At 44.5% G+C, this 24733-nt stretch overlaps 3 protein-coding genes across 4 annotated transcripts; all 3 read right to left on the bottom strand.

Moving 5' to 3' along the window:
- Positions 1-254: 254 nt before the first annotated feature.
- Positions 255-3829, bottom strand: ccna2 (cyclin A2). Its single transcript, XM_080007601.1, has 9 exons — positions 3652-3829; positions 3229-3535; positions 2644-2893; positions 2445-2551; positions 1880-2103; positions 1586-1790; positions 1399-1512; positions 842-975; positions 255-727 (listed from the first exon to the last, which is right to left on the bottom strand). Exons 2-9 carry the CDS (start codon positions 3457-3459, stop codon positions 676-678), a joined length of 1317 nt encoding a protein of 438 aa, XP_079863727.1. The 5' UTR covers positions 3460-3535; positions 3652-3829; the 3' UTR covers positions 255-675.
- A 1013-nt stretch (positions 3830-4842) lies between these two features.
- Positions 4843-14639, bottom strand: bbs7 (Bardet-Biedl syndrome 7). The gene is made up of 20 exons (XM_080007702.1): positions 14535-14639; positions 14251-14365; positions 13995-14060; positions 12756-12818; positions 12440-12615; positions 10522-10708; positions 10376-10448; positions 9722-9829; positions 9516-9646; positions 9234-9318; positions 8925-9027; positions 8264-8456; positions 7883-7957; positions 7733-7801; positions 7447-7586; positions 7207-7371; positions 6560-6669; positions 6351-6454; positions 5642-5765; positions 4843-5197 (listed from the first exon to the last, which is right to left on the bottom strand). Exons 2-20 carry the CDS (start codon positions 14284-14286, stop codon positions 5070-5072), a joined length of 2136 nt encoding a protein of 711 aa, XP_079863828.1. The 5' UTR covers positions 14287-14365; positions 14535-14639; the 3' UTR covers positions 4843-5069.
- A 567-nt stretch (positions 14640-15206) lies between these two features.
- tmem33 (transmembrane protein 33) lies at positions 15207-23092 on the bottom strand. 2 transcript variants are annotated; one of them, XM_080008590.1, is made up of 8 exons: positions 23048-23092; positions 22187-22245; positions 20995-21089; positions 18694-18881; positions 18450-18517; positions 17093-17226; positions 16697-16780; positions 15207-16140 (listed from the first exon to the last, which is right to left on the bottom strand). In XM_080008590.1, exons 2-8 carry the CDS (start codon positions 22226-22228, stop codon positions 16011-16013), a joined length of 741 nt encoding a protein of 246 aa, XP_079864716.1. In that variant the 5' UTR covers positions 22229-22245; positions 23048-23092; the 3' UTR covers positions 15207-16010. The 2 variants fall into 2 exon arrangements, with proteins under 2 accessions (XP_079864716.1, XP_079864717.1); XM_080008591.1 differs by having other exon boundaries at positions 22965-23061.
- Positions 23093-24733: the final 1641 nt, after the last annotated feature.

Here is a 24733-nt window from a genome sequence, read left to right on the forward strand (position 1 = left end):
GCCAAGTTGAAGACTCCTGAGCCGCCCACCCTGAAGTAACATGTGATGAGTTAGATGACGTGTTGCTGGGGAATGTTTATTTCAGGAGATAAAAACAAAACTCCCCATACAGGTCAAACAGGGGTGGATGTGTTGTTTAGTTGTGCTGTCCCCTTGAGGCCAAACAGTACAAACAAATAGTCTTCAATAAAACTTTATTTACAAGAGCGATATAATACAGAGCAGAAGATTCCTTGATTAACAGCTGTGAAAGACCCTTTAAATGCAGGTGACAGAATAAGGAAAATGATGCGATTTTCACACTGAAACCTTTTTAATTGAGGTCAGAGTGTATAAGAGAAACAGGCATAGGACACCAACCACTCAGCTCTTATAAAAAATGCCAAAGACTAAATTTACTGTTGTCTGCCCCCCCCCCCCCCCAAAAAAAAAACCAAACTTCTGCAGAGAAGAAACATTTGCAGCAGATGAACTAGACCAGTATGTTCTAAAAGATTAAACTGTGATTAACTATGTTAGGGAGCTTAAAATAGTCCTTCAGGACCAGTGAGTATAAAATAGTATTAAAAACTAATTTTAACTGTTTTTGCAGCTCCCTGCAAAAGAGGGAGGCTCAATACTTCCTGGAGAAGTGATTCACAACTTACAAAAGACTTTAAAAAAAAGCTAAAACAGTCAGTTGAGCAGCAGCTTGGCAGGAGGGTCGATGAGGGACACTTCATGGTACCTGGAAGGGAGAAATAGTTTAATATCAGGACACTACACATCCATCCCAGCACCAGTGGAGTGGTTTGACTGGGAGGTCTCCCGTGGAATTGTGGGTAGTTGAGCGCAGTCCTACTTTGAGCCTTTGTACTTTTCCCGGACAGACTGCTGGGCGTGCTGCGTGGCGTTGAGGTGCATCTGGTGCAGGTCCTGGACGCACGCCGTCAAATCCTCCAGAGTGTAACCGGTCGCCTCCGCCAGGGTCTGCGGCTGAACGCAGTGAGACAGGAACGAGACACCTGGTGAACCCTGAGCGCCAGACACCTGGTGAACCCTGAGCGCCAGACACCTGGTGAACCCTGAGCGCCAGACACCTGGTGAACCCTGAGCGCCAGACACCTGGTGAACCCTGAGCGCCAGACACCTGGTGAACCCTGAGCGCCAGACACCTGGTGAACCCTGAGGGGTCAGAGCCTTCCCTTTGATAAACAATGGTTTTGTTCTGCTGACGGTGCCGCTGTCAAGCTGCTGTTCATTTACCTTGTGGCAGCAGGAGTCTCTGTGCCGTCCAACCTGACGGCGAGTCAACTAAACGACGGTTTGAGTTGTTAGATACTAACATTTGTTCAAGGTGGATTTCGGCAGACATGCTTGAGCCGTAAATTAAGCGCGGTCGTGACGGCGCCCACTTACCCATGAGCCGCCAGTGACGACGTGGTTTGCAAGAACAAAGGCTGCCGCTGCCGTGTGGGAGGGAAGGTACTTGAGGAAGGGAACCGAGTCGACCAAGCTGAGCTCCCCCAGGAACTGCAGAGGAAACACTTGTCATCATCTTCATCAGCTGAGACAAACAAACACCTCCAATGTGCCGTGCCCTCACCATGGCCATGCTCTCCACTGATTTGCTGGAGCTGTGGTGCAGGAAGTACTGGGAGAGAAACTGGTTGATGGTGGGAGCCGCCAGGTCGAAGGACAGCACCTTTAGCACCAGGTGCTCCATCCTCAGAACCTGCTTCTTGGTGTAGGTGTCGTCCGTGATGTAGACGAACTCCGCCACGTCGGGGGGGTAAATCTCCTCAAACTTCCTGCGTTGAGCAGGAACACAGTGACACATGGGTCAGTGAACCGCCCCGGGTGACGGCCCCGCCCGAGGAGAAGGTCTTCCCGCACTCACGAAGCGAGCAGCATGGCCGCCGTGCCCACGAGCTGCAGCTTCCCGCGCAGGACCGACATGGCGGAGAGGAAGCGGTCGATGTAGTTGACGGCCAGGTAGAGCGTCTCGTTCTGCAGCTTGTACTCCTCCCCCACCTCCACCAGCCAGTCCACCAGGATGGCTCGCATGCTGTCTGTGATGTCCGGCTGCTTCTTCATGTAGCCCGCCTTGGGACGGGTTTTCAACTGGAGGAGACGTTGAAAACGCTAGACGTGAGGAAACTGAGCCAAAGGATTTAAGACGTGATAAAGCTCAGACTGTCAAGAGCCTGTCACCACTTAAGCTTATAAAACCAGATGCGCAACTCTGAAATTAGGCTTCAATGGAAGACATTTTAAGGCTGCATCGCCGTTGTTTGATTCAGGACATTTTAAATGTCCTGAATCAAACAGTTGCTCAGTTTTTAAACCTGCTTCTAGAGACCAGACACGGCCCTGCTGAGTTTCACAACTCAGCCTTTGTCCTTCCACTTAAGACAGTTCAGTGAGACCAGGAAACACCAACGTGCAACAGCATCAGGTCTCACCTCCATCTCCCTCAGGTAGCTGTGAATTTCAGCAACGTAATCTGGGACCTCATTGACGTTGAGCGGTTTCTCCTCTCCCTCCACCACAGACATGTCCATGGGGGAGTCTGTTCACAGGGAGAGACTCGTTCCTGCATCGGACACAACACTGTCGCCGGGAAACAGCTGAAGAACGTCACGCGCTTCATGTTTCACTTACCAAACGTCACATCCATCGCCGAGGGGATGTCGATGGTGGCCAGCGGCTGCCGGAGGCGGGTCACTGCGTGGTCCAAGACCAGGGGAGAGTCCTCCACGGTGGCCTGGGCTTTGGGGGCCACCGGCTTCTTGGTGCAGGCGCCATCGGATTCGTCCACGTGAATCTGGAAGGACGGCTGCTTGGACACCTTCTCCGTGAGGCCTCGGCCCCCGTCCTCAGCTTTGCAGGGCGGTGCCTGCGCCGAGGATTCCTGCAGAAGGACGTCAACCCCCCCCCCAGGGTGCAAGGTCAGATGCTGACAAGGGAGACTACAACAAAACGGATGAAGGGCTAAAGAACAAACCATCATTATATTTAATGAGGTTAACTACAATGGGCCATAATACAGGAAAGCTGCATGATGGAGCTGTGATGTCAAAGGCAAAATTGCGCCACTTTAACTGAGGAGTAACAGTACAATGTTTAAAATGGCGGAAAAAGCGATAAGACAAAGCAGAGCCGCCGCACAACACCCGTCACGTCAGTTACTGTTAACGACCCCGTCAGCTGGAGCCCAAGGCAGGCAGCCTGCAGCCCGCGTCCCACCTGTTTGGAGCCGCGCTGGGTCTGCAGCCGGGCCCGCTGCTGGTTCTGCAGGGGCCCCAGCACCGTCCTACCGGCGGCCTTGGGCGGCAGGTTCTCCAGGTTCTCCTGGTCTTGGTTCTGGTCCTCGTGGAGCGGCGGGTTGGCGGGGGCCTTGGACGCTCCCCGCAGCCGCCTCCTCATGTTCTCCGCATGAGACGCCGCGACCGCCCGCGTCTGCTGTGGCCCCGACATGCTGCCTCCGAACCGCGCGCTCAGGCCGTGGGGGGAGGGGCGGGGGCTCGACCCGGTTCGGGATCCGCTGCGGACTCTGGTCGGTTGGGATCGGATCGGTTACTCGGATGTGTCGCTCCGCTGCGGCTAGGCTAAGGTTAGCAACCCCGACAGGGGGGACTAGCGGAGGAAGCGCTGGGAATCTAAGCTTACTTTTTTCGGGTTGAGCTTCGCGGTGTGCAGCGTCTCCCCGGAGCGGGTGTGGGGCTCGGGGGGTCGTGGCTCTGCGGGTCGTGGCTCTGGGGGTCGTGGCTCTGGGGGTCGTGGCTCTGGGGGTCCTGCTCCTGCTCCTGCTCCTGGTCCTCGGCTGCGGCTCTAACTCTTCATTCTCTGATTCTCCCTCCGCTGATCACTGTTCAAGTAGCGCGCGACTTTGGAACGGACCAATCACAGCGCGGCAGGACAATTAGCTACGGCGGCCGGTGGAGGACAAATCAGTTAAACGCGAATTGACCGAGAGCAAAGGCAAAAGTGCGCGCTGGGAAGTATGGCGGCCGACACGGGGTAAATCAGTAAATGCGCGTTAAAAAATGATGACAATAATAATAATAATAATAGTAGTAAAACATATAATACTACTACGAATAATAATAATAATAGTAATAATAATACCTTAATTGATAATGATAATAACAATGATTATCTATATTTGTATTGATTAGTATTGGATTACTCCATTTACTGGGAGTTGGGGGGACTGGACACAATAATGTGCAAAGCATTAAAACCACTATTCTATGTATGTGTAACATGCTCATTGATCCATATACATAACCTTTTCTTTCTATTCATTTAAATGTACATTTAATGGTCTTAATCTGTGGTTCTCAATGTTGGGTCCAGGGGCCCCCGGGGGTCCTTCCAGCGGTTCCCCAGCAAAGTGATATACTAGTTGAACTATTAATCACTTCACACCAAAATTTGGTTTCCAAGACCTTTGCACCATTAGAGAATGTCCGTTAAGGACTGTTTATCTCCCTAACTACAGTATAGATAATAAAGCATATCCAACAATAGAAACCTTCTTTAAAACTTCTACATTATTAAAAAACATAAAATGGTACAGATAGCTCAACGCTAGGCTAAACTCTAGATGTATAAATATAAAAAATAGTTTATTAACTCTTCCCTGTTTTAAAGATTTAAAATCACACACACACACACACACACACACACACACACACACACACACACACACACACACACACACACACACACACACACACACACACACACACACACACACACACACACACACCAATTAAATAATTTATTATGTTACTATCAATATAATAATAAAATAATAAAAAAAACACTTGAAAAATTCACTTTGCTTCTGTGCCACTCCCCAATTGATTTGTTTATTATAATGATTATAACTAATATAATAAATGTTTATGGACCTTATACAAACTTATATGGAATGTTACACATTATTGTCAGTTCATGATTTCTCACCTTGGAGCTTCCATCCAGATAACAAGATCATCTTCACTAACACAAATCCCAAATCTTCTATTTACAATACAAAGCTATCATAGCTAAATAGTCAACTTCACGTTCCTTTTCCTTCATTGAAAGAAGTTGAGGAGGGAATTCAAGTCGTAGTTATCCAGGATCTCCAGCAGAGATGACACTTTGCTTTTCACATTCTGTCCTTTAAACTTGAATTTGTCGATGAACAGGTCCGTTATCATGCCTGTAACAGAGGAACACGCAGGTTCATATCAGTCTCACTGCACCTTCTACTGAACTCAGTTAGAAACGTTGTTACCTGTTTATGGACTAGAAGGGAAATATAAACTAAACTTTGCACAAGACACGAGTTGAAACCAACTGTGCTCCGTTTAAAATTCACACTATCTAGCTCGACAGCTTTATAATTCTACTTTAAAAAGTTTACATTCCCTTTACGTTGTAGTTTACATAAGTGATTCAGTCTGAGGAAATTTTGAATAAAGAACCATCTTATATCTATGATTTTAACAGCCGTCATGATAAAACAATTAAATGTATATCCCACTAATGATTAAATCCTTCGACTGAAGCGACAAAATACAGTAAGTTACTCAAAATTTCCCTTTAGCTTTGTTTACGTCCCTTTAAAAATAATGTATTTAACTGAGAACCAAAGGGTTCTGACCATAGAGCCGCTCCAGATGCGCTGGCTGCTTCTTGTATTCCTCCAGAAGATGCGGTGACTCGTCCAAAATGCTGCGGTACTCTGGGATCAGGAAGTCTGCGTTCCCCTCGTGGACCTGGAGCTCCTGGAAGACAGAGAGAGAGAGAGAGAGAGAGAGAGAGAGAGAGAGAGAGAGAGAGAGAGAGATTGAATACAGGTTTAACTCCTTTCATAAAGCTGCAGCTGGGCGACATATCGTTATGTGGATATCATGATATAATGATCCTTCATTCTGGATCTGGGAACGTGGTGACATGTTACATTTATTTAAGCAGCACTGCAGTAAAGTCATCTATTGCTGTAAAGTAGGGCGGTTTCCTGAACTTCATAGACTGTTCTCATCAGTGGTCATCATATCCACTTTACTAATGATTTACATCTAGTTTTCACTGTCGTTGGCATCTGTGGCCTTGACAGGTGCGCCTCCGGTGCTTCTATACCAGACAGAGGTGGAGAACATTAATTTTAGGTTCTGCTGCTCCGCTCCACCTTGTTTGAGCCACATCCCTGTGCACTTCATTCACAGGCCTCCAGGGGGCCGTGGATCCCGGGTGGATGCCCCTGGCCTCGGTTCTCTTTTCTGTTTTGGATTTGAATGTGCACGGGAGATAGAACCTGGTTCTGAGATGAAGGAACCTGAATTCCAACGCAGTTCAAAACAACTACTCACCTTGAGCGCATCAATGAGCTGCACCTTCTTGGCGAGCAGCAGCTGGTGCTCCAGTTTGGGATGGATCATCTTCAGAGTGTGGCTCACTGACTCATCATTAATATCTAAAAAAAAAAAAAAAAAAACCTCAGCGACATGAATTCATCTTTTGGATTTTCTATCCAACTTTCATACACAGATACGGGATGAAAGCGTTATGACAGACCCACCGTATGAAATGTTTAAATTAATTTTCCGTTGCGTGGCCTCCTTGGAGAGCACGTCCGTCAGGATGGAGATGGTGGAGATATTGTCGGACCTGAAGTGACCTTCCCCTTTGCTGGAAAGAAGTCAAAAAGGAGTCCTGGCTGTATTTCAAGGTCTCCACCCGTTTTTGGGGAACAGCGTCAATTATATGAAAGGTTCCACTTTGCTCTTAAATGAATATAAAGGGATGATAGCTCAGGAGGTAGAGCTGGTGGTCTAGTAATCTAAAGGTTGCTGGTTGGATCCCAGGCTCCTCCTGCTAGCATGCTGTAGTGTCCTTGAGCAAGACACTTAACCCCTAATTGCTCCTGATGGCTGCGTCCGTCGGTGATTGAACAATTTTAAGTCGCTTTGGATAAAAGCGTCTGATCAATGTAATGTAATTCTGTAAAATAAAACTTAAAATGAATGCAGATCATTGTTTTGAGGAGAACCATAAATAAATATGACCTGAAGTTAACGTAAAATATACACCTTCATTTTGAACTTTAGAAATGACTACTAGTATGTCAACTGTCCTCAAAGTCCAAATGAAAGAATCAACACGACGGATTCACTGACTCCGAGTGTCAGGAAGTGATGCAGTGTATGTGTTACTATGGCAACCGACCAGTAGGAGGCCTCCAGCTGCGTGCCCAGGAAGGTGTTGTGGAAGTGGAAAGTGACGCTGTCTCCCGCCGGCGTTTTCTCTGGAACCTCAGGGAGACAGAACACGACCCAGGAGTGGATCTCCGCCAAGCTGAACTGACCCACCAGGCTGAGCCGGCTCATGGGCCTGGACCGGGAGGAGAGTGTCAACAGAAGGACAGAACTGGAAAAGAAGGGAGTTCTGTTGTCCCTGGGGTCTCACCGGTCCTGGTCCACGCTGTGGGTCCTCTGGTGCAGGGACAGCGGTTTGATCTGGTAGCGTCGGACCTGGCAGGTCCGGGGCTGCAGGCGGGGGGTGACGTAGGCCTGCAGGGTGCCGTACTGGCCCTCGATGGAGCGCACCTGCACACCAACACGCCACCTGTCAGCCATTTTGTGTGCTCAGAGACCGCAGCTCAGAATGAGGAGAACACAAAACCAAGACCGGAAACATCCCAAAATACAAAGTGTCTCCGGCGTGAAAAGAGGAAACGTTAGTTGTGCGTCACCTTCAGCTCCAGACGCGTCATGTTGGCCTGGCAGCGGTACGTCGCCAGCAGGAAGTTCCCGTTGGGCTGCTGGGAGATCACGGTCAGACATTAATATCACATTTTAAAAGAATGTTGAATTTCTTTCTTGGCGCTGGTTGGAGGTGTCACCTGGGAGTCGCACTCGCTGAAGCTGACGACGGAAGAGTTCTTATCCACGTCCAGGAGGTCGATGGGAACGTCGCTCTGCGGGAACACAGGACACCATTCAAACTATATATTTATTATATTTTTGACTCATACCCCCATATATGCGACGATAATTTGGGGATGACTATCGGTACTTTCACACAATGAATATTTAATAAACATCAGGAGTAATGTGGATATTATGAGCATTGGTGAGAAGAGTAGAACAGCCTATGAAGTAATGAACTGCATCACTCCTTAAAGACATTTAACTTCATCACCCTGTTACCATGACAACATCTGCTCTCATATCACATCATATTATATCAGGGTCTTGGTGGCGGGTGGGGTTGAGGGTGAGACCTGCAGCAGCAGGTTGTCGATGGCGGTCTGGACCTCCAGCGTCAGGCTGTAGCTGGCGTCGTCCTGGCACAGCGTGAACTTGTCGTTGATGCTGAAGACGGGGACGGCGGAGACGGCGGTGCTGGACTGAGATGTCTGCTGGTGCTTCTCCCGACCCTGCACCACCTTGAGCTGCAGCTGCTCCAGCTCCGCCCTGCGACGGAGAGGAGGGAGGAGGTCAACACAGGGGATTATGGGTCATCGTATCAAGGGTCAATAGGTCAGACGTTCCTCCACATCCACACTTCACCGACCACGACCACTTCCCCTGTTGCATTTGATGTTGAGCAACGTGCAGCCATGTTTGTTGTTTGTTCCTGCTCCACTGGAAATGTGTTTCCTGTTTCCTGCCCCTGTCCGTCCACTCAGTACTACTACTTCCTGTCTCTGAACGTCCTGCACCAAGACTCCAGATTGTTCAGTTCTTCTCCATACGACAAAATCTTAATCGCTTCAATTCTTATTAGCAATGAACCGACAACCGACTCATTGTCAGCATCCCTCACGTGAATCCTTACATATGTTTTTATTTTCTTCAGGATCTTTCTTAAACAGCTGCAGTTTCAACCTGGTTGGACGAGACTCTTTTGGATGTCGCTCAGTTTGTTTTCTTGGCTGCTACCTGAGAGCGGCCACCTTGGACTGCGTCTCCTTGCTCATCCTGACCTCGTCTCCGGGTCCTGCCTCGGCCTTCTGGGTCTCGGTGGTCAGACCGGTGACCCACCCTGGAGGAGAGAGCCAGCAGGAGGTCAAAGGTCACGCTGCTGCACTCAGTGTGGTTCACAGGGAACACATAATGGAGCCATGTATGACCATAAGGAAGACAGCACAGTCACCATGGAGAAGAACATTAAATACAAAAGACACAGTGTGTGCGTGTGCGTGTTGTGTAGTTTGTGTGTGTTGTGTAGTTTGTGTGTTTAAGTGTGACCTGTGTACGTCGCAGTGACGACCTCATCGTAAGCCTCCTTCCCCACACATCCACCCTGAATGGAGGTGACACTCTCGGACAAAACCTGGAGGGAGGCAGTCACACAGAGAACTTGTTTCTTTTAAACCAAATGTGACAGAAGTAACGATTTAACGGAAATATTTCAGTGGATTTGAAGCCTCCAAAGCTTCCAGAAGCTTCCAGGTGAAGCTGAAGATGAAGTTTCCAAACGTGGGTTTAGTCATGTTTTCACTTGAACAAACAGAATCAACTGGGACTCACGTGCTCGAATCGCAGCGTGGGTTCTCTGGAGGCGTCGAAGCCGTAGACCTCCACCGCTCCGTCGTCGCGGCCGACCAGCAGGTCGTCCACACCGTCCCCGAGGAGGTCGAAGGAGTCCACGCACAGGACGCCTGTGGGGAGGGGGACAGTGTGAGATCCACCACCAACGCCTCCATCTCACCACCTCCACCACCTCCGTCCGTTACCTCCTTTCTTCCTGTCGCTGTCGATCTCCCACTGGGTCACAGCCGACGTCTCGCCGATCTTCACCGATCCGATTTTGCCATCGGTGGTTCCGTAGAGAACCTGGTCACCTGCGGAAGAAAACTGAGCTGAGAAGTTGAAGCCAAGTCTCCCCCCCGTGGCTTGTTTCTAACAAAGGAAACTGTGAAATGCACACGAGCGGTAATCTATGAAGTGAAAATCCATCCCATATTTGACACTTTATCTAACACGGAGCTGTTCAACAAATATCCACTCAGTGTTTGAGTGTTGTGCATGTGCTGCCTCCAGTGTCGGTGGCAGGGTCCGCCACCACCTTTCAACAAGTCAGCGCAGCCTCAAAAGCAGTGGAGCTGTGTGTGGTCAGTGAACTGTCCATGCAGATGAAAGTTCACAGAAAGCAACAAACAACATCCAAACCATCGTGAGTGACCACGAAAAACAACAAATCAATGGATCAGAAGAAGAACGGAGAAAAGAAAGTGACGAGGACGAGGGAACATGGATGATGGAGAAAAAGTATTTTGAATGGAATTCTGGGACTTGGAGTGAAATCCACCTGCAGACGATCTGATGGAGTGACACTCTGATAAACATTTAAAGGAAAGGGGGGGGGAGCATGAATATGTGCCATTTACCTCCATCCTTGTTGTAGAGCTCTAAGACGGACGGAGGTCCAGGAACTTCCACCTCGTAGGCGAGCTCCGACCCCTGTGGAGCACAACGTTCAACACTGAAGGAAAAGGAGCGTTTTTTAACGGAGAGTTCTGCCGTGACCTCTGACCTTGAGGACCCGGAGCACGCGGTCCTGGCAGGCCAGCACGGGGACCGGCTGGGCCTGGTTCCCCGGGGACGCGCACGTGATGTCGTTGATCTTGTCCCCAGACAGGAAGTAGTCCTGGTCCTTGCAGTCGCAGTAGTGGTTGTACACGTAGCTCGCACACACAAACAGGTCGGCGCCGGAGACGTGCCTTGGAGGCGGAGCAGAGTTTGGTTGTGAGACGCACGCGGCATCGTCTCTGAAGGTACCAAGGCTTTTACAGCACCACTGTCAGAGATGTTATTCTTTCTCTTTGTTATTGAATGGATCTGAGAATCAAAGATGGCACTGGTTCGATACCCAGCATGGTTATCGCGCCGATAGCAGCAAAAATCAAAGCAAAAATACTAGATCAAACAAAAAGTCTGAATTTGATCCATCCTCTAAGATTACGAACTTTCGGGAGAGACAAACAGAGCTTTCAGCGTGGCAGCCCCAACCCTCTGGAACTCTCTCCCTCCCGTAATCCGTAACGCACCGACCCTGGACACTTTCAAAACAACCCTCAAGAACTCTGTATTGTACACTGTGTACAATAACAAGTATCTCATCTCATCAATTCCCTCACCTATATACTATATTTATTTAATCATTTATTTATTTATTCATTTATAAAGCCTTATCAGTCCCACAACAGGGAAAGAGTATCTAGGAGCAGTGGCTGCCATGTAGAGCACCCGGGGATACAATATATACACTATATACAAGATATACACTATATATACTTTAAACACTATATATACTATATACACTATACAGTTTATACTATATACACTATATATACTATATATACTACATACAATGGCCACGCCCTCTTAGTGTGAAATAACACGGGTTCTTGCTTATCCACCAACTGGCTTAATGACCTGCTGGGTGCTAGGAACAGAACTTATCGTTAAGTGAGAAGTACCTGTATTAAGATTATATATGTATATATATATAACTCGGTTGTTTAGTAAGGAGTACCTGTATTAATATGATATATATACAGTATGTATATTATATATATATATATATATATATATATAGTAAGGAGTACCTGTATTATTATTATATATGTGTATATATATATATATATAACTCAGTTGTTTAGTAAGGAGTACCTGTATTAATATTATATATGTGTATATATATATATAACTCAGTTGTTTAGTAAGGAGTACCTGTATTAATATTATATATGTGTATATATATATATATAACTCAGTTGTTTAGTAAGGAGTACCTGTATTAATATTATATATGTGTATATATATATATATAACTCAGTTGTTTAGTAAGGAGTACCTGTATTAATATTATATATGTGTGTATATATATATATATAACTCAGTTGTTTAGTAAGGAGTACCTGTATTAATATTATAAATGTGTATATCTCTAACTCAGTTGTTTAGTAAGGAGTACCTGTATTAATATTATAAATGTGTATATCTCTAACTCAGTTGTTTAGTAAGGAGTACCTGTATTAATATTATAAATGTGTATATCTCTAACTCAGTTGTTTAGAAAGGAGTACCTGTATTTAGTTCTTTTTGTCAAAAGGTTTTACTGAATAAAGCAAAGTATAAAGTAGTGTTTGGTACAAGTGGGTTGTTGTCTTTGTATTACTTCTTGTAAGGTAGTGAAGTGTTCATAAACATTTTCAGTTTATAAGGTGTTAACGGGAAAAGATATCAGGTTGATATTGATTTCGGTGGATAATCTAAATGTCCGTGCTGTTATTGGAAAGGAGAAGGTGGTGTCCCACCGGTTGAAGGTGAAGATGAAAGGGTTTTGAAAAGAAAAAGAGTAAAAAGCCAATCCAACGCTGTCAGGCATGGCTGTACGGTAAAAAGGAAGTCAAGTGGAGTACTTCCCGTGCGGTGCGCGAGGCGCTCACATGGCGTTGATGCTCTCCGTGAGGTTGGCCTCGAACGTCAGGAACTGTTTTCCCTTCTTGGTGAAGCCTCGCACCTCTGAGCCGCAGCAGACGAAGATCTTTTCCTGCGGCGTCCCCAGCGCCCCGCCCAGGTCCAGCCGGCTGACCCTGCGGCCAGGCAGCGTCTTGAAGACCGGCTGCGAAGGAGGAGCAGGAGGAGGAGCAAGAGAAGGAGGAAGAGGAGCAACAGGAGCAGGAGAAGGAGGAGGAGCAGCAGGAGAAGCTGTCAACATGTGAGTTTCACTGAGTACAGTAGAGGGTGAGAGCAGGAACCCACCAGCGGCTCGCCCTTCTTCATCGCAAAACATGTGAGGATCCCATCGTGATCCGCAACGGCGACCTGCGAGGAGGAGAACCCGAGATCAGACAGAACTCTGCACAGGCTGCCGGGAGGGTTAGACCCTGAGGAGCCACCGCGTATTGGATTATACATGTGAGAAATAATACGAGTGGAAAGACTTCACAGATATATACAAAATATTCTAAGGATATATTACCGGCATTACTTATTTCTCTATTATTCACATACATTTCATTTACTATCTGTAAATATTTATTCGAAAATAAATGGATATACTTTATGCAATATATGAATCCTAGGTGTTTATTGTATATTCCACACATCTTCTGGAAGCCATTGTTCATTCTTAAGTGCATTTAATGGTTTATGGTCAGGCTAGGGTATATTGAAAATGTTTCCCATCTTTTCATTAATTCTAGTTTTATGTATTTCTAATTTATCCTTGATTTCTGGCTTATATGAGTATTTATGAATTCTAGGTTTGCTCTTATTGTCTATCAGTAGGTTATTGTAATTGCTTATTTTATTGTTTATATTTAGCTTTAGTTTTATTGTTTATCTCCAAGTTTATCCTTAGCTTTACTGGATATGGCAATTTTTTCAGGTGATCCTCAGGATTATTGCATATTGCTGTTAGATTTTTTTTTCTGTTGGTATTGTTATGTTATATTGCCCATTTTTGATGCGAGCTGCTGTGACATTGCAATTTCATTCTGGGGACTAATAAAGTATATATACAGTACATCTATCCATCTATCATCTATCTATTTATTGTGTGATACATTAATAATGTATTGATCCCAAGTTATATTACAATGAGGAAACTAATAAAATCCATGTTTCAGCGTTAGAGCCAAAAGCAATAGGATTCTCAAGTCGCAGTTCAGTTTAGTCTGTTTCACAAAGTCCATCCAATTGTTCTGTCGCCATAGTTTATGAACTATGACCAAACAAACTATGAATCAAACATCCCTGCAGGTCCAGGGCGTGTCAGGCAGGTGGAGATAAGTTTCTGTATTTAAAGCCAGTTGGAGCTCAGTGTCAGCTCTCGGCATCAGTTGAAAACGGTGAAAATAGTGTGAGAATAGTTCAGATAAAAACCTGGAATTTCAATAGATCAGACTTCCCTGCATGGAAGGTGTAAGGATTGGATGTTATTCCAAATGCAGTTCTGTGTCAGAGGTAATACATCACCTGCAGTTCCCACACTCGTACCTTTTGTGTGGCTTTTTTCCCAGAAGATGGAAGAAGCCTCATGGTTTTCTGGGATGTCACACCCACCTGGGAACACAAAGACAGGATCCTTCACCATGACACACAGTTGTACACAAGCAGAGAAGGGGAGTCCAGGTTGAAATAGAAAACACTCCCCAGCGCTTGGAGCCAGTGATCTGGACGTGTTGTTATGTTTAGCTTCATACGTTGACAGTCCTCAGTGTTTACAACGACCAGTGTGACGTCATCCTGTCACCTGTATGTAGTCCACTCTGTTCAGGTGGATCTCCATCCTCAGGTCCGGGAAACAAGACGTAAAAAGAAAAGCTCTCCTCAATGACAACTGCTCCTGCTATGCTCCTCTTCTCCTTCTGGAACAATATGCAGTTACAAGGTTAGAAATATCCACAGACTGAGGGGAATGAGGATTAGCCACAGGATTAGCGGCTAGCTTCGCATGCTAACGTTAGCCAATATTCCCTCAAAGTCAATTTCAAACATTAAAAGAACAAAACAGGTAAAGACAACAACAACAACAACCTCGCGGATGAGTTTGGTGGAACTCGGGTGAATGAACACGTTGAGTTGAAGGGTTAAATGAGTCAAATCACCGCTGTATTGAGGAGCGCGTCAGGTCAGTGCTCGTTGCCAATGGCAACGGAGCTGCACACGCTTCAACGTCATTGGTTGAGCGCGAACGGCGCAGGCAAGCCAAAGGTGGTTTCTGATTGGATGGCCGCGTCAGCCTGGGTCACGTCTCGTCTCCGATTGGCTCGCAGTATTAGCGCAGCCCCGCCTCCTCAGTCGCCCCTCTGGTGCTCTGTTCTGGAGGTTGTTGTCTTGATAAAGTACATTTCATATTCAGGGACAAAGTTTTTACACAAGGTATAAAACACATGACAAAAGCAAAAGAGAATAAAATAAAGAAATAACATAACAAAAAAAAACGGTCAACACAACTTAAAACAGGCCAACACAAAATCCAGATTTCCAGTTTCCTCCTTCCTCTGTTCATCGCTCATTTTCCCCATTCACTCTGTCCTGTTAATATTTTTAATTACTTCGCAATGCATAAGTAATTTGACAGTTCAGCCAAAAGTTTGTTGAATGTTAAAGTTTGAAAGAGCTGAATTAGATTCATTTATTCGACGAGTTATAACTGGAAATGTGAACCGCATGAATATCACTTCAACAATGAACAGCTTATTTTAATATTTTATTCAATTAATTAAAAGGATCATTTGGATTTCTACAAACACCATGTACCTATATGCCAAGACATTTAACATGAAACCAGAACATGCAAAATGCCAAAATCTACAATAGCAACAACTTAGCTGAACTGAATAAAAATTCCAAGACGTTTTCTGAAAATGTAAATCCAGAACGGATGCAAAAGCAGCACCGTGTTCCTCCTGACTGCACAGCGTGTGGACGTTGTACCTTCAAATTGTCTCTAAAATACAGCAAAAACCTGGTTTGTGACACACCTACCGACATCAATGCATTTAAATTAGAAAGTTAAGAGGCATTTATAGAAAGTTTATGTAAGACAAGTCATTAAATCCAACGCCTGGACAGAAAAATGAGACCTCATCTTCCAGCCACGATGCATTGGCAGAAAAACAGTTATAAAAAACAAAACATATGCAACTATCTAGACTACATTTTTATTTAAATAAATCTCTGAAAGTTAATTTTGTAATCGAGTAAGCAATCTTCTTGAATAAATAAGATAATAAAAAAGGGAGTGGAAGCGGTCACTCCTCATCGCCGCCGGAGCTGCTTCAGTGTGGGGGCGCGTCCAGCAGAACGAGGTCAGAACATTAAAAAAAAATAATAATAAAAATGAAGAAATGATCAACAGCTCAGTGCACCGAGAGGCAGGAACACACCGCGTTAACATTCAACGCTTCCCCTCTCAAAGTTTATGCTGCATCTCTCAGCGGATGCAAAACAAACTAAACGTAAAAAAACAAAAAAATTCATGTTGCGTGTGGAGGGGGCGGAGCTCAGCTAGACCCCCGTGGGCGCCAGGCGGCTGATGAAGGCGATGCTGCTGAGGCACATCCTCCTGAAGAACGCAGGGCAGCTGGGCTTCATGATGAAGTGTTCCAGAAGGATCCGTAGCTCTGTGAACAGCGTGCTGGGGAGACAGAGTCAGGACTTACGTCTCTCGACCTCATGAGAAAACACGCTAAATAACAACTCAGTTAAATTCATTCAGAGTCGGCGTCGCTCGTTCGTTCCGTTTGACTCTGTAACCGGAGCTCGACACACGCTGAGCAGAGTCTGGTTGAAAGAACAGCACCGCCAGCAGGAGGAGCTGTGGCCACACGTGCACACAGACCAGCAGCTCGTTCCAGTTCAACTTTATTTAACCCTTTGAGCAGTTGGAGAGTTGTTAATGGTGAAATGAGTCACCGCTTCAGTTTGACCCGCACGCTGAAACGTTCATCACGTGTCTGATTCTAAAGCTGTGTCATGAAATTGTAATGAAATATAGATGAATAATATCAGAAATACATAATATATAATACAACAGAAATATAAGCGTATGGCGGCAAAACTGTTTAATATTCCATAATTATTGAAGAACGAGCCAGAGTTCAGTGAGTCACCGTCTGACTGAATGTGTTTTAGGTTTTATCATGTTGATATGAACCCTTCTCAGGTTATTTGTGTTTTGTTCCATTTCTCACCGGCAGTACGGGTTTCTTCTAGACGTGTAGCGCAGCGTGAGGAACCTGTAGTAGATGAAGGGCTGCAGGAGACTCCCCTGACCGCTGCACAGAGGACAGCACGTGTATATTAAAAACATCCAAATATATCTGTTTAGATATAGTCATATCCATCAGTTCTTTATATCCATAACAGTTGCTATCCCTGTGAGGAACTGACAGTTTCCATCCCATTTCGTTTTAACAAAGTGGTGAATAAATCCAACTCTGAAAATAACATCTTCCAAAAACTGCTATCTCACTACTATTGACGTGTAAATCTTCATTATTCTGGATCAACAGGTACCAGGAGGTGAATGCTCTGTTCACCCCTGATCAGAATGATTGACAGAACACCAATATGATCCATAACCGCACCTGAAGAACATGAAGACGGTGGCGGGCATGAGAAAGATCTCGTTGCAGGCGATGAACTTGAGGATGTTCTGCTGGTTGGAGGTCAGTTTGTCCAGGAAGTTCCTGATGAAGGGGAGGCTGGCAGGACCCAGCGACTGCAGAGCCACAACAAGCAAAACATTTAAACATAGTTTAACATTAAATCAACTGTTCAAACTCTACGAAAAAAAATGAAAAGTTAAAGACTTCAGTTAGTATATTTGATGACTGCAATGTTTACTTTAAAAACACAAAACAATAAACGTTGAATAGGACCAACAAAAACAATTTAATGAACACGCTTCCCCTTTCTTGATAACACTCTTCAAAATTGAAACACGGATGTAATCAAACAGGATCTCTCAATTATAAAATGATTCAACTTCTTGGCAACCAACAGCTGATGCATGATTGGCAACTTTTTTTTCATTACACATGTTCTGTGCACTTTGGCTTTAGACTTCACTTGCAGAGCAGATTTAACAATATATTTTAAATACACATCCATTAAATACACTCAGCCACAAAATTAAACCAGTGACAGGTGAAGTGAATATATACATTTATAGATATATATAGTGTTATATATTATTATTATTATTATTATATAGTGTTATATATAATTATATATATATATGATGCAGCAGGTGAAGAGTGAGTTGCTGAAGTTGATGTGTTGAAGCAGCTTAAGAAACTGAGCCACTTTGACAAGGAGCACATTGTGATGCTGGACGACTGGGTCAGAGCATCTCCACAAGCACAGGTCTTGTGGCTGTTCCCGCTGTGCAGTGGTTACTACCTAAAGTGTCCGAGGAAGGACGACCGCTGAACCGGTCATGGGGCCCAAGGCTCATTGATGCACGTGGGGAGCCAGGTCTAGTCTGTCTGGTTCGATTCCACAGAAGAACTACTGCAGCACAAAGTGGTGAAAAAGTGAATGGTGCTATGATAGAAAGGTCTGAGGTTTGAGACCCCTGGTCCAGATACTGAAGCATCACTGGAATTCTGCGCAGGAATACATGTGTCAAAGTAAACATTTGTCTGAACATTAAAATAAATCTGTGACTAGATGACTTTTGGACTCTTAGCTGTGCTGCTGTAGTTTCAGCCTATTTTCTCTTACTAAAGCTTGGTCGGTGTATCTCTGTGGATACCAACCAACATGATATTTACTGTTAATCTGATTTTTTGTAAACCGTGAATTTTAATTTATCCAGCAGTGTCATTTTGGTTCCCACGTACGGAAATGTGTGCGGGTCTGATCAAGTTCGTGGAGGCAACTAAAGTAACAATATCCCATAATTGGGACTTTGAGGCGACCAACATGAGCTGTACTTACATCAAGAACTTTCTTTGTGTAGGTTGTTGCATGAAGCAAAGAGAAGAGGAAGACGGGGAAGATGCTCACTGAGCAACGTTAAGATTGAAACAGACTGAATAAAACACCAACCTTGACTCTACTAGTTCAAGGTTAAACAGTGACAGTTGAATAAAACACCAACCTTGACTCTACTAGTTCAAGGTTAAACAGTGACTAGCTGAGGCCTGGATGGGCCTGGATCTACACTGTGAGGGTAGGATACTGGTGATGGGGTAGGAGTTGACCAGGATCAGGGAGTAGAGCAGGTAGTGGCAGCTGTCCTCCTGCAACGCCTGAGCCAGGAACGCTCTGCTCAACTGGAAGTGCGGCAGCCGCTGGTGCAGCCGGAGGGCGCTGGTGAGGGCATTGGCCAGCAGGGCACGCTGGTAGAAGTTGGCAGCCGCTTGAGGACTGAAAAGAGATGAGCTGTGAATATCTAGGAAAATATAAAGGCTTCTAGAAACAGTCACAGGGGAAGGGTCGCAGCTAAAGACAGCTCAGGATTTTAGGCCATTTTCACTTTCTCTGTGACTCTCTCCCCGAACACCCTCCTCTCCATGTGTTCTGCGCAGAAAATAATCGAAATGAATCTCAAGGTCGTGCCCTGCCCCAGCACCATTTTTGGTTGTTTTATTTGGAGGAACGAGGCACGGCTCTCCTTGTTGCTGTCTGCGATCAGGGCGCAGAGACGTCCGCGTCCACATCAAAATATATTTATGATTCCCCTCATTTATAATTCCCCATTGAAATGTTATCCCTGGGCATTGTGTAAGCTTCTTCTGCATGGAATGTTATCGAACCGTTCGGTACGCCCCTGTGGTTCAATACGCACACGTGAACCGCGGTATTGGGTATCATGGTAAAAGTCCACTGGACGTGCTGGCACGGTGTGCCGTACATGCTGCTTCCTATTGAATCCACTGCTGCAGCTCCACTGGCCACATCAGTTGTGCAGGGTTTGCATGCGCAGCCTTTTCAATAGAAACACCAGATAAAATGACAGAGATGTTTTAATAAAGAGCGCAATCATTCAATGTGTCCAGTTGGAAAATAAGCCCTGGGATGGCCGTGTGGGGAATGAGGAATTTCTCTTGAACAGTTCTTTTGTATAACGAAGGGAACCGAGTCTCGCTTGGTGATGAGCTGTTCTTTTTGTCAAGTTTTACCGTTTCATGCCAAGTTGTTTTAGTTCAGTCTTCTGCCATCAGAAAATGTTTCAACCTCCATGTAAATCCTATGAATATTTGAATTATCCACTATCCTGGACACCTCCCCTCCTATGTGCTAAATGAATGCAAATTATAACAACCCACCAATGAACTAGAACTCCCGTCTCCCCACAAACACACAGCGTTACAATAGTTATTTATGACAGACTACTATAAAAAAAAATTTAATTAATTATAGAGATACCAAAACCATACCGTGACCGTGATACATGCTGAACTGTGAGCCCACTGTAGCGTTGCATCACTTATGTTTGTATGTATGTTTGTATGTGTGTGTGTGTTTGTATGTATTAGGGTCGCTGCGACACTTGGGTGTTGCTGGGTGTTCGGGCTAATAGCGATTACATGACTGGACCACCACCCCCACCGGTTTTTTTTTATAGAAATAAAACCCATTTAGTTAATTTTTGCGTATCAGCACTGACATACTAAGCGTGTTATCAATACTAGTCTGACGTTGTGAAAGTGGCTGCGTGGTAACAACAGTTGCAGCAGTCTGCTTATCACAGGAGGAAATCCTATAGGAGCCCTTACATCAGGTGTAGATCGGGATCTGTCTCCCTCCATCCCTAATTAGGGCCTGTGCATAACTGGGACACTCCATGTGCCACCAAGGACGTGCAGTGTCCAGTTTTTGGCGCAATTTGGACACACGACATGTGAAATATTAATCAACTTTGAATAAATAAGCCAACCGTGAGCTTCTCTGTGATGCAGAGCAATGTAGGTACTGGTGGTGGAGTGGGGCGCTTTGTGACATCATCATCCAATATGTGGAGCATGACAACATGAGGGTGGAGGAAGCGCTGGAGATGGGAGCCGAGCAATGAGCGGGTGACCTTCAACGTCACACACCAGAGGAGAGCCCTGAGCAGCGAGCGGAGCGCTTGGCAGTCCACATGAACGCAAGAAACCTGTACTCCACTCATCTTCCTGAAGTTCTAATTTGCCTAGATTTTCACATTTGGTGCTCATTTTTTATTGAAAAGTTGTTCTTGCATTTTGTTAAACCATGCCATTTTGAACGGGCATGGTCTGGAAGGAATCTGTCCGCAGGTATTTCCTTTGATAATCTTGACAACCGCTCATCCGATCTACTTCATACTTGGTGGGCGTATTCAACGGGCATGTACGAATAATAAAAAAAAAAAAAGAAAATGAAGAATGCTTGTCAAACACTTGAATTTCCATCTTGAGAATTTTCTAAAAACAGCCATGAGTTAAAAAAGCTGCTCGTATGGCTGCTGGTGGTGGGGCAGCCTAGCAAACACAGCCCCCCGCCCGGGCTCACTCACCCCAGTAGTGGCAGGATGAACATGACCGAGCAGTAGACTGTGACGAGCCGTGACAGCCACATCGCCGTCTCCAGTTTGTTGCTCAGCAGGAACTGCTGTGAAGGACAAAAAAACAAGTTTTACTTTTGGAAGTGGAAATAAAATGGAGACGCTTCGATCCAGAGCGCACAGTGGGTGGAGTAGTGAAGGTGCAGAATCAGAACCACACAACAACCAAGCAACTCATTCAGTTCTGGACGTGAATGAGTGGAGAATTATTTTATTGACTCAAATTTATGTCTACAACTAACAAATATTTTTCCAAAACAGCTTAATCGTTTTCCAAAATATTTGTTAGTTGTAGAAATAAATTTGAGTCAATAAAATAATCTGTTTATTATGCTGTATAATTGCAGTTAATCTGATTTATAATGTGTTTCTTTTTTTAAGTCATTCAGTCAGTTTCCAAACGGAGAGATTAATTTTTACAATATTCTAAAGTAAACATCTCCCAGACCTTTGCCTTTCTTGCAATGTGCGACTCCTACTCCCTCACTGATGGAGGGAGTAGGAGCGTCTCCAGCGTCTCCAAAGCGTCTCCAGTCAAATAATGGATAACCCAAGTCATTGATATTTATTTTTTTATTATCAATGTCATAGATTCCTTTTTACAGTTCTACATTCTTGTCTTCATTACAGATTACGGAACACCTCATTTTAATAATTTGCAAACTGCCAACCCTATACAGTGTACACAGCTTGGCCTCCATTTGCAGGGCAAATACACTTTCACAAGCAAACACCTGTATTTGTATTTCACAAAGCACAGAGAACGACAAGGATCTTGATCATAGCAGCTGTAGATTTCACAACCTACTACAATGCAGTAGTTCAATATATTAAATATTTCATAATATGTCAATATCAAGAGAGTGGCACCAAGAAAGCTGAAACATTACTTGACGGAAATACATTTATATTAAACGTGTTATTGGACAATTTGCTATGTCTTAAGGTGAACGTGCAAATAGGTATGATATAACTATGTAAAACTAAACGTTTGGCTTAGATACCTGGTTAGTAACCTTTCAGTTTCTATACAGATGCGGGTATGCTGCACTTGTTTGTTTGTTTGTTTGTTTTTTATAAAATTTGTCCGGTTTTGTATTGCGAATCCCAATCCTCTTCTGGTGTAGTGGTTAACTAAACTTACCACAGGTCCCATACGGGGAGGGGGGCTCTGCTGGTCAGACATCTCTGGAGGTGTTAGGCCTTTTGGAGAGAAGAGAGAAGACTTTAAACCTCTGAACCAGTCTCAGCTCAGTTAATTCGTTGAATTGTGGACCTGAAAATGATGCTTCACTGATCAGTCGATGATGATGATGATTGTATGACCGGACGCACAAGCCATTCAACATGAGGCCAGACGAGAAGAAAGGAGCGAACTGTGACTGAGAAATCCACTGGATGTGAGTTTACTTATGAATGGATAACTAGTTTCACGTGGTGAAACAGCATCTGGGCTGCTTAGAAGAGCTCCACGGTGGTCTGGGGATTTACCGTGAGTAATCCGAGTCACGGTGTCCGTGCTTGGGTGTAAACTAAACCAATATTTAATTGAAATGATCAAATGAGACGAGGAAATGGTTTTAACTGACACTGAGCGGGTGAGCTGCCAGGCTAGCAGGCTCGCAGGATGAGTAAGCCGGTTGACAATACACAAGAAACACGTTGTGCGGTCCACTTAGATCGGTTGTTCTGGGGAGCAGAGGAACTAGGACACCAAAACTTTGAATTTGGATTTTCCTGCGAATGAAGGTACAGCCCAGAGCCCACAGAGACCGGCTCCAGCGCTTGTTCCAACGCTAGCTTAGCTTAGCTTAGCTTCAGTTAGCCTAGCCGGGTTGTCCAGAACCTTCTCTGACGCTGAGCGCCCGCTGTTAGCCCGCCGTACCGCTCTTTTAACACTACGGGCCCCGCTCATTCGGTACCGTGTGTGGAAAGACTCCTGGGCGGATGGAGGTGGAGCCGGAGAGCGGATCCAGCCGGCGGGCGCGCTCGGCGGGCAGCCTACCTGGGTATAGCGGGGGTCGAGCGGTGGGATCCGCCGCTGCGCCGCAGAGTAACACACGTTGCTGCCAGTGATCAGCTGACCTCCAGATCCCGGAAGGAGGGGAGATATCGCGATACCTTGGATGGCATCAGCTGGATGGATCGATTTCCAGTAGATGTAGTTTAACAGTCCGAAAAAGGAGAATAAAACATATAATAAAAGAGGATAAAATAGAAAAGGAAATTAAAATGTCAAATACATACAAATAGAATACAAAATACAAAACAGAAAGTCAGATATTTAAGATATAACATGTTACAGTATATAGTGTATTCAAATGGATGGATATGAGCCTGGCAGAGCAGACTGGACATCACCCTCCAGTGCCTCCACCCGTCTGCCCCGTCCAGTGCACCACTGATGATAACAAAACTGAAAAATAAACAACACGGGCAGTAGCTGCTGTTTGCATTTGCAGTCCAGTGGCTTCATTTGGGGAATGGTTCGTCCATCGTTTTAGAATGTAGCGTCTGTTCCACCCATGACCACCGGGGGGCAGCATCACTGTGACAGTCTGGACGGAGCTGATCCCAATGTCAATGATTATTATTATTATTATTATTATTATCATCATCATCATCATTCTTATTATCATCATTGTTATTATCATCATCATCATCATCATTACATTTACATTTAGATATATACATTTAGTCATTGATCAGACGCTTTTATCCAAAGCGACTTACAATTGTTCAAACACTGACGGACGCAGCCATCAGGAGCAATGAGGGGTTAAGTGTCTTGCTCAAGGACACTACAGCATGCTAGCAGGAGGAGCCTGGGATCGAACCAGCGACCTTTAGATGACTAGACCACCAGCTCTACCTCCTGAGCTACCATCCCCATATCATCATCATCATTATTATTATTATCATTATTATTATTATTATCATCATCATTATTATTATTATTATTATTATCATTATTATCATTATCATCATCATCATTATTATTATTATTATTATCATTATTATTATTATTATCATTATTATTATTATCATTATCATTATTATTATCATTATTATCATTATCATTATTATTATCATTATCATTATCATTATTATTATCATTATTATTATTATTATTATCATTATCATTATTATTATCATTATTATTATTATCATTATCATTATTATTATCATTATTATCATTATCATTATCATTATTATTATCATTATTATTATTATTATCACCACAACAGCAAAACACCATCAGAACATAGCGAATCAACTTCACTTCCTACCTCTCCTCAGATGGAAATGCACACCTTGACTTCACAAAACTCTCAAGATTTATGTCCATAAAGGTGCATTGGAGATATTAAAAATGCAATTAATAATGTAGATTTTGGATTTATGGTGTAAAATATCTGAATAGGTTAGATAGATAGGTTGTCACATGTTAGGTAGTTATATTCTGTAATATATTCTCAATCATTTTGCCTGTTTTGGAAAATACATCCTTCCATAAATACAGTTTCTGGGGCAGGACGGGCCTATATGTTGGTTGGTAAGGGAGCTATCTTAGATGACGAGGACACAGACATAGACACACATTTATTTAAATTATTAACCATGTCAGGAGAAAGATTAAGATTTAACATTTAAAATTTGCAATCAGTTCCCTATCTCTGATGATTGCATA

Source organism: Zeus faber (assembly GCF_960531495.2).
Source record: "Zeus faber genome assembly, chromosome: 10".
In the NCBI taxonomy this organism is placed as follows: Eukaryota; Metazoa; Chordata; class Actinopteri; order Zeiformes; family Zeidae; genus Zeus; species Zeus faber.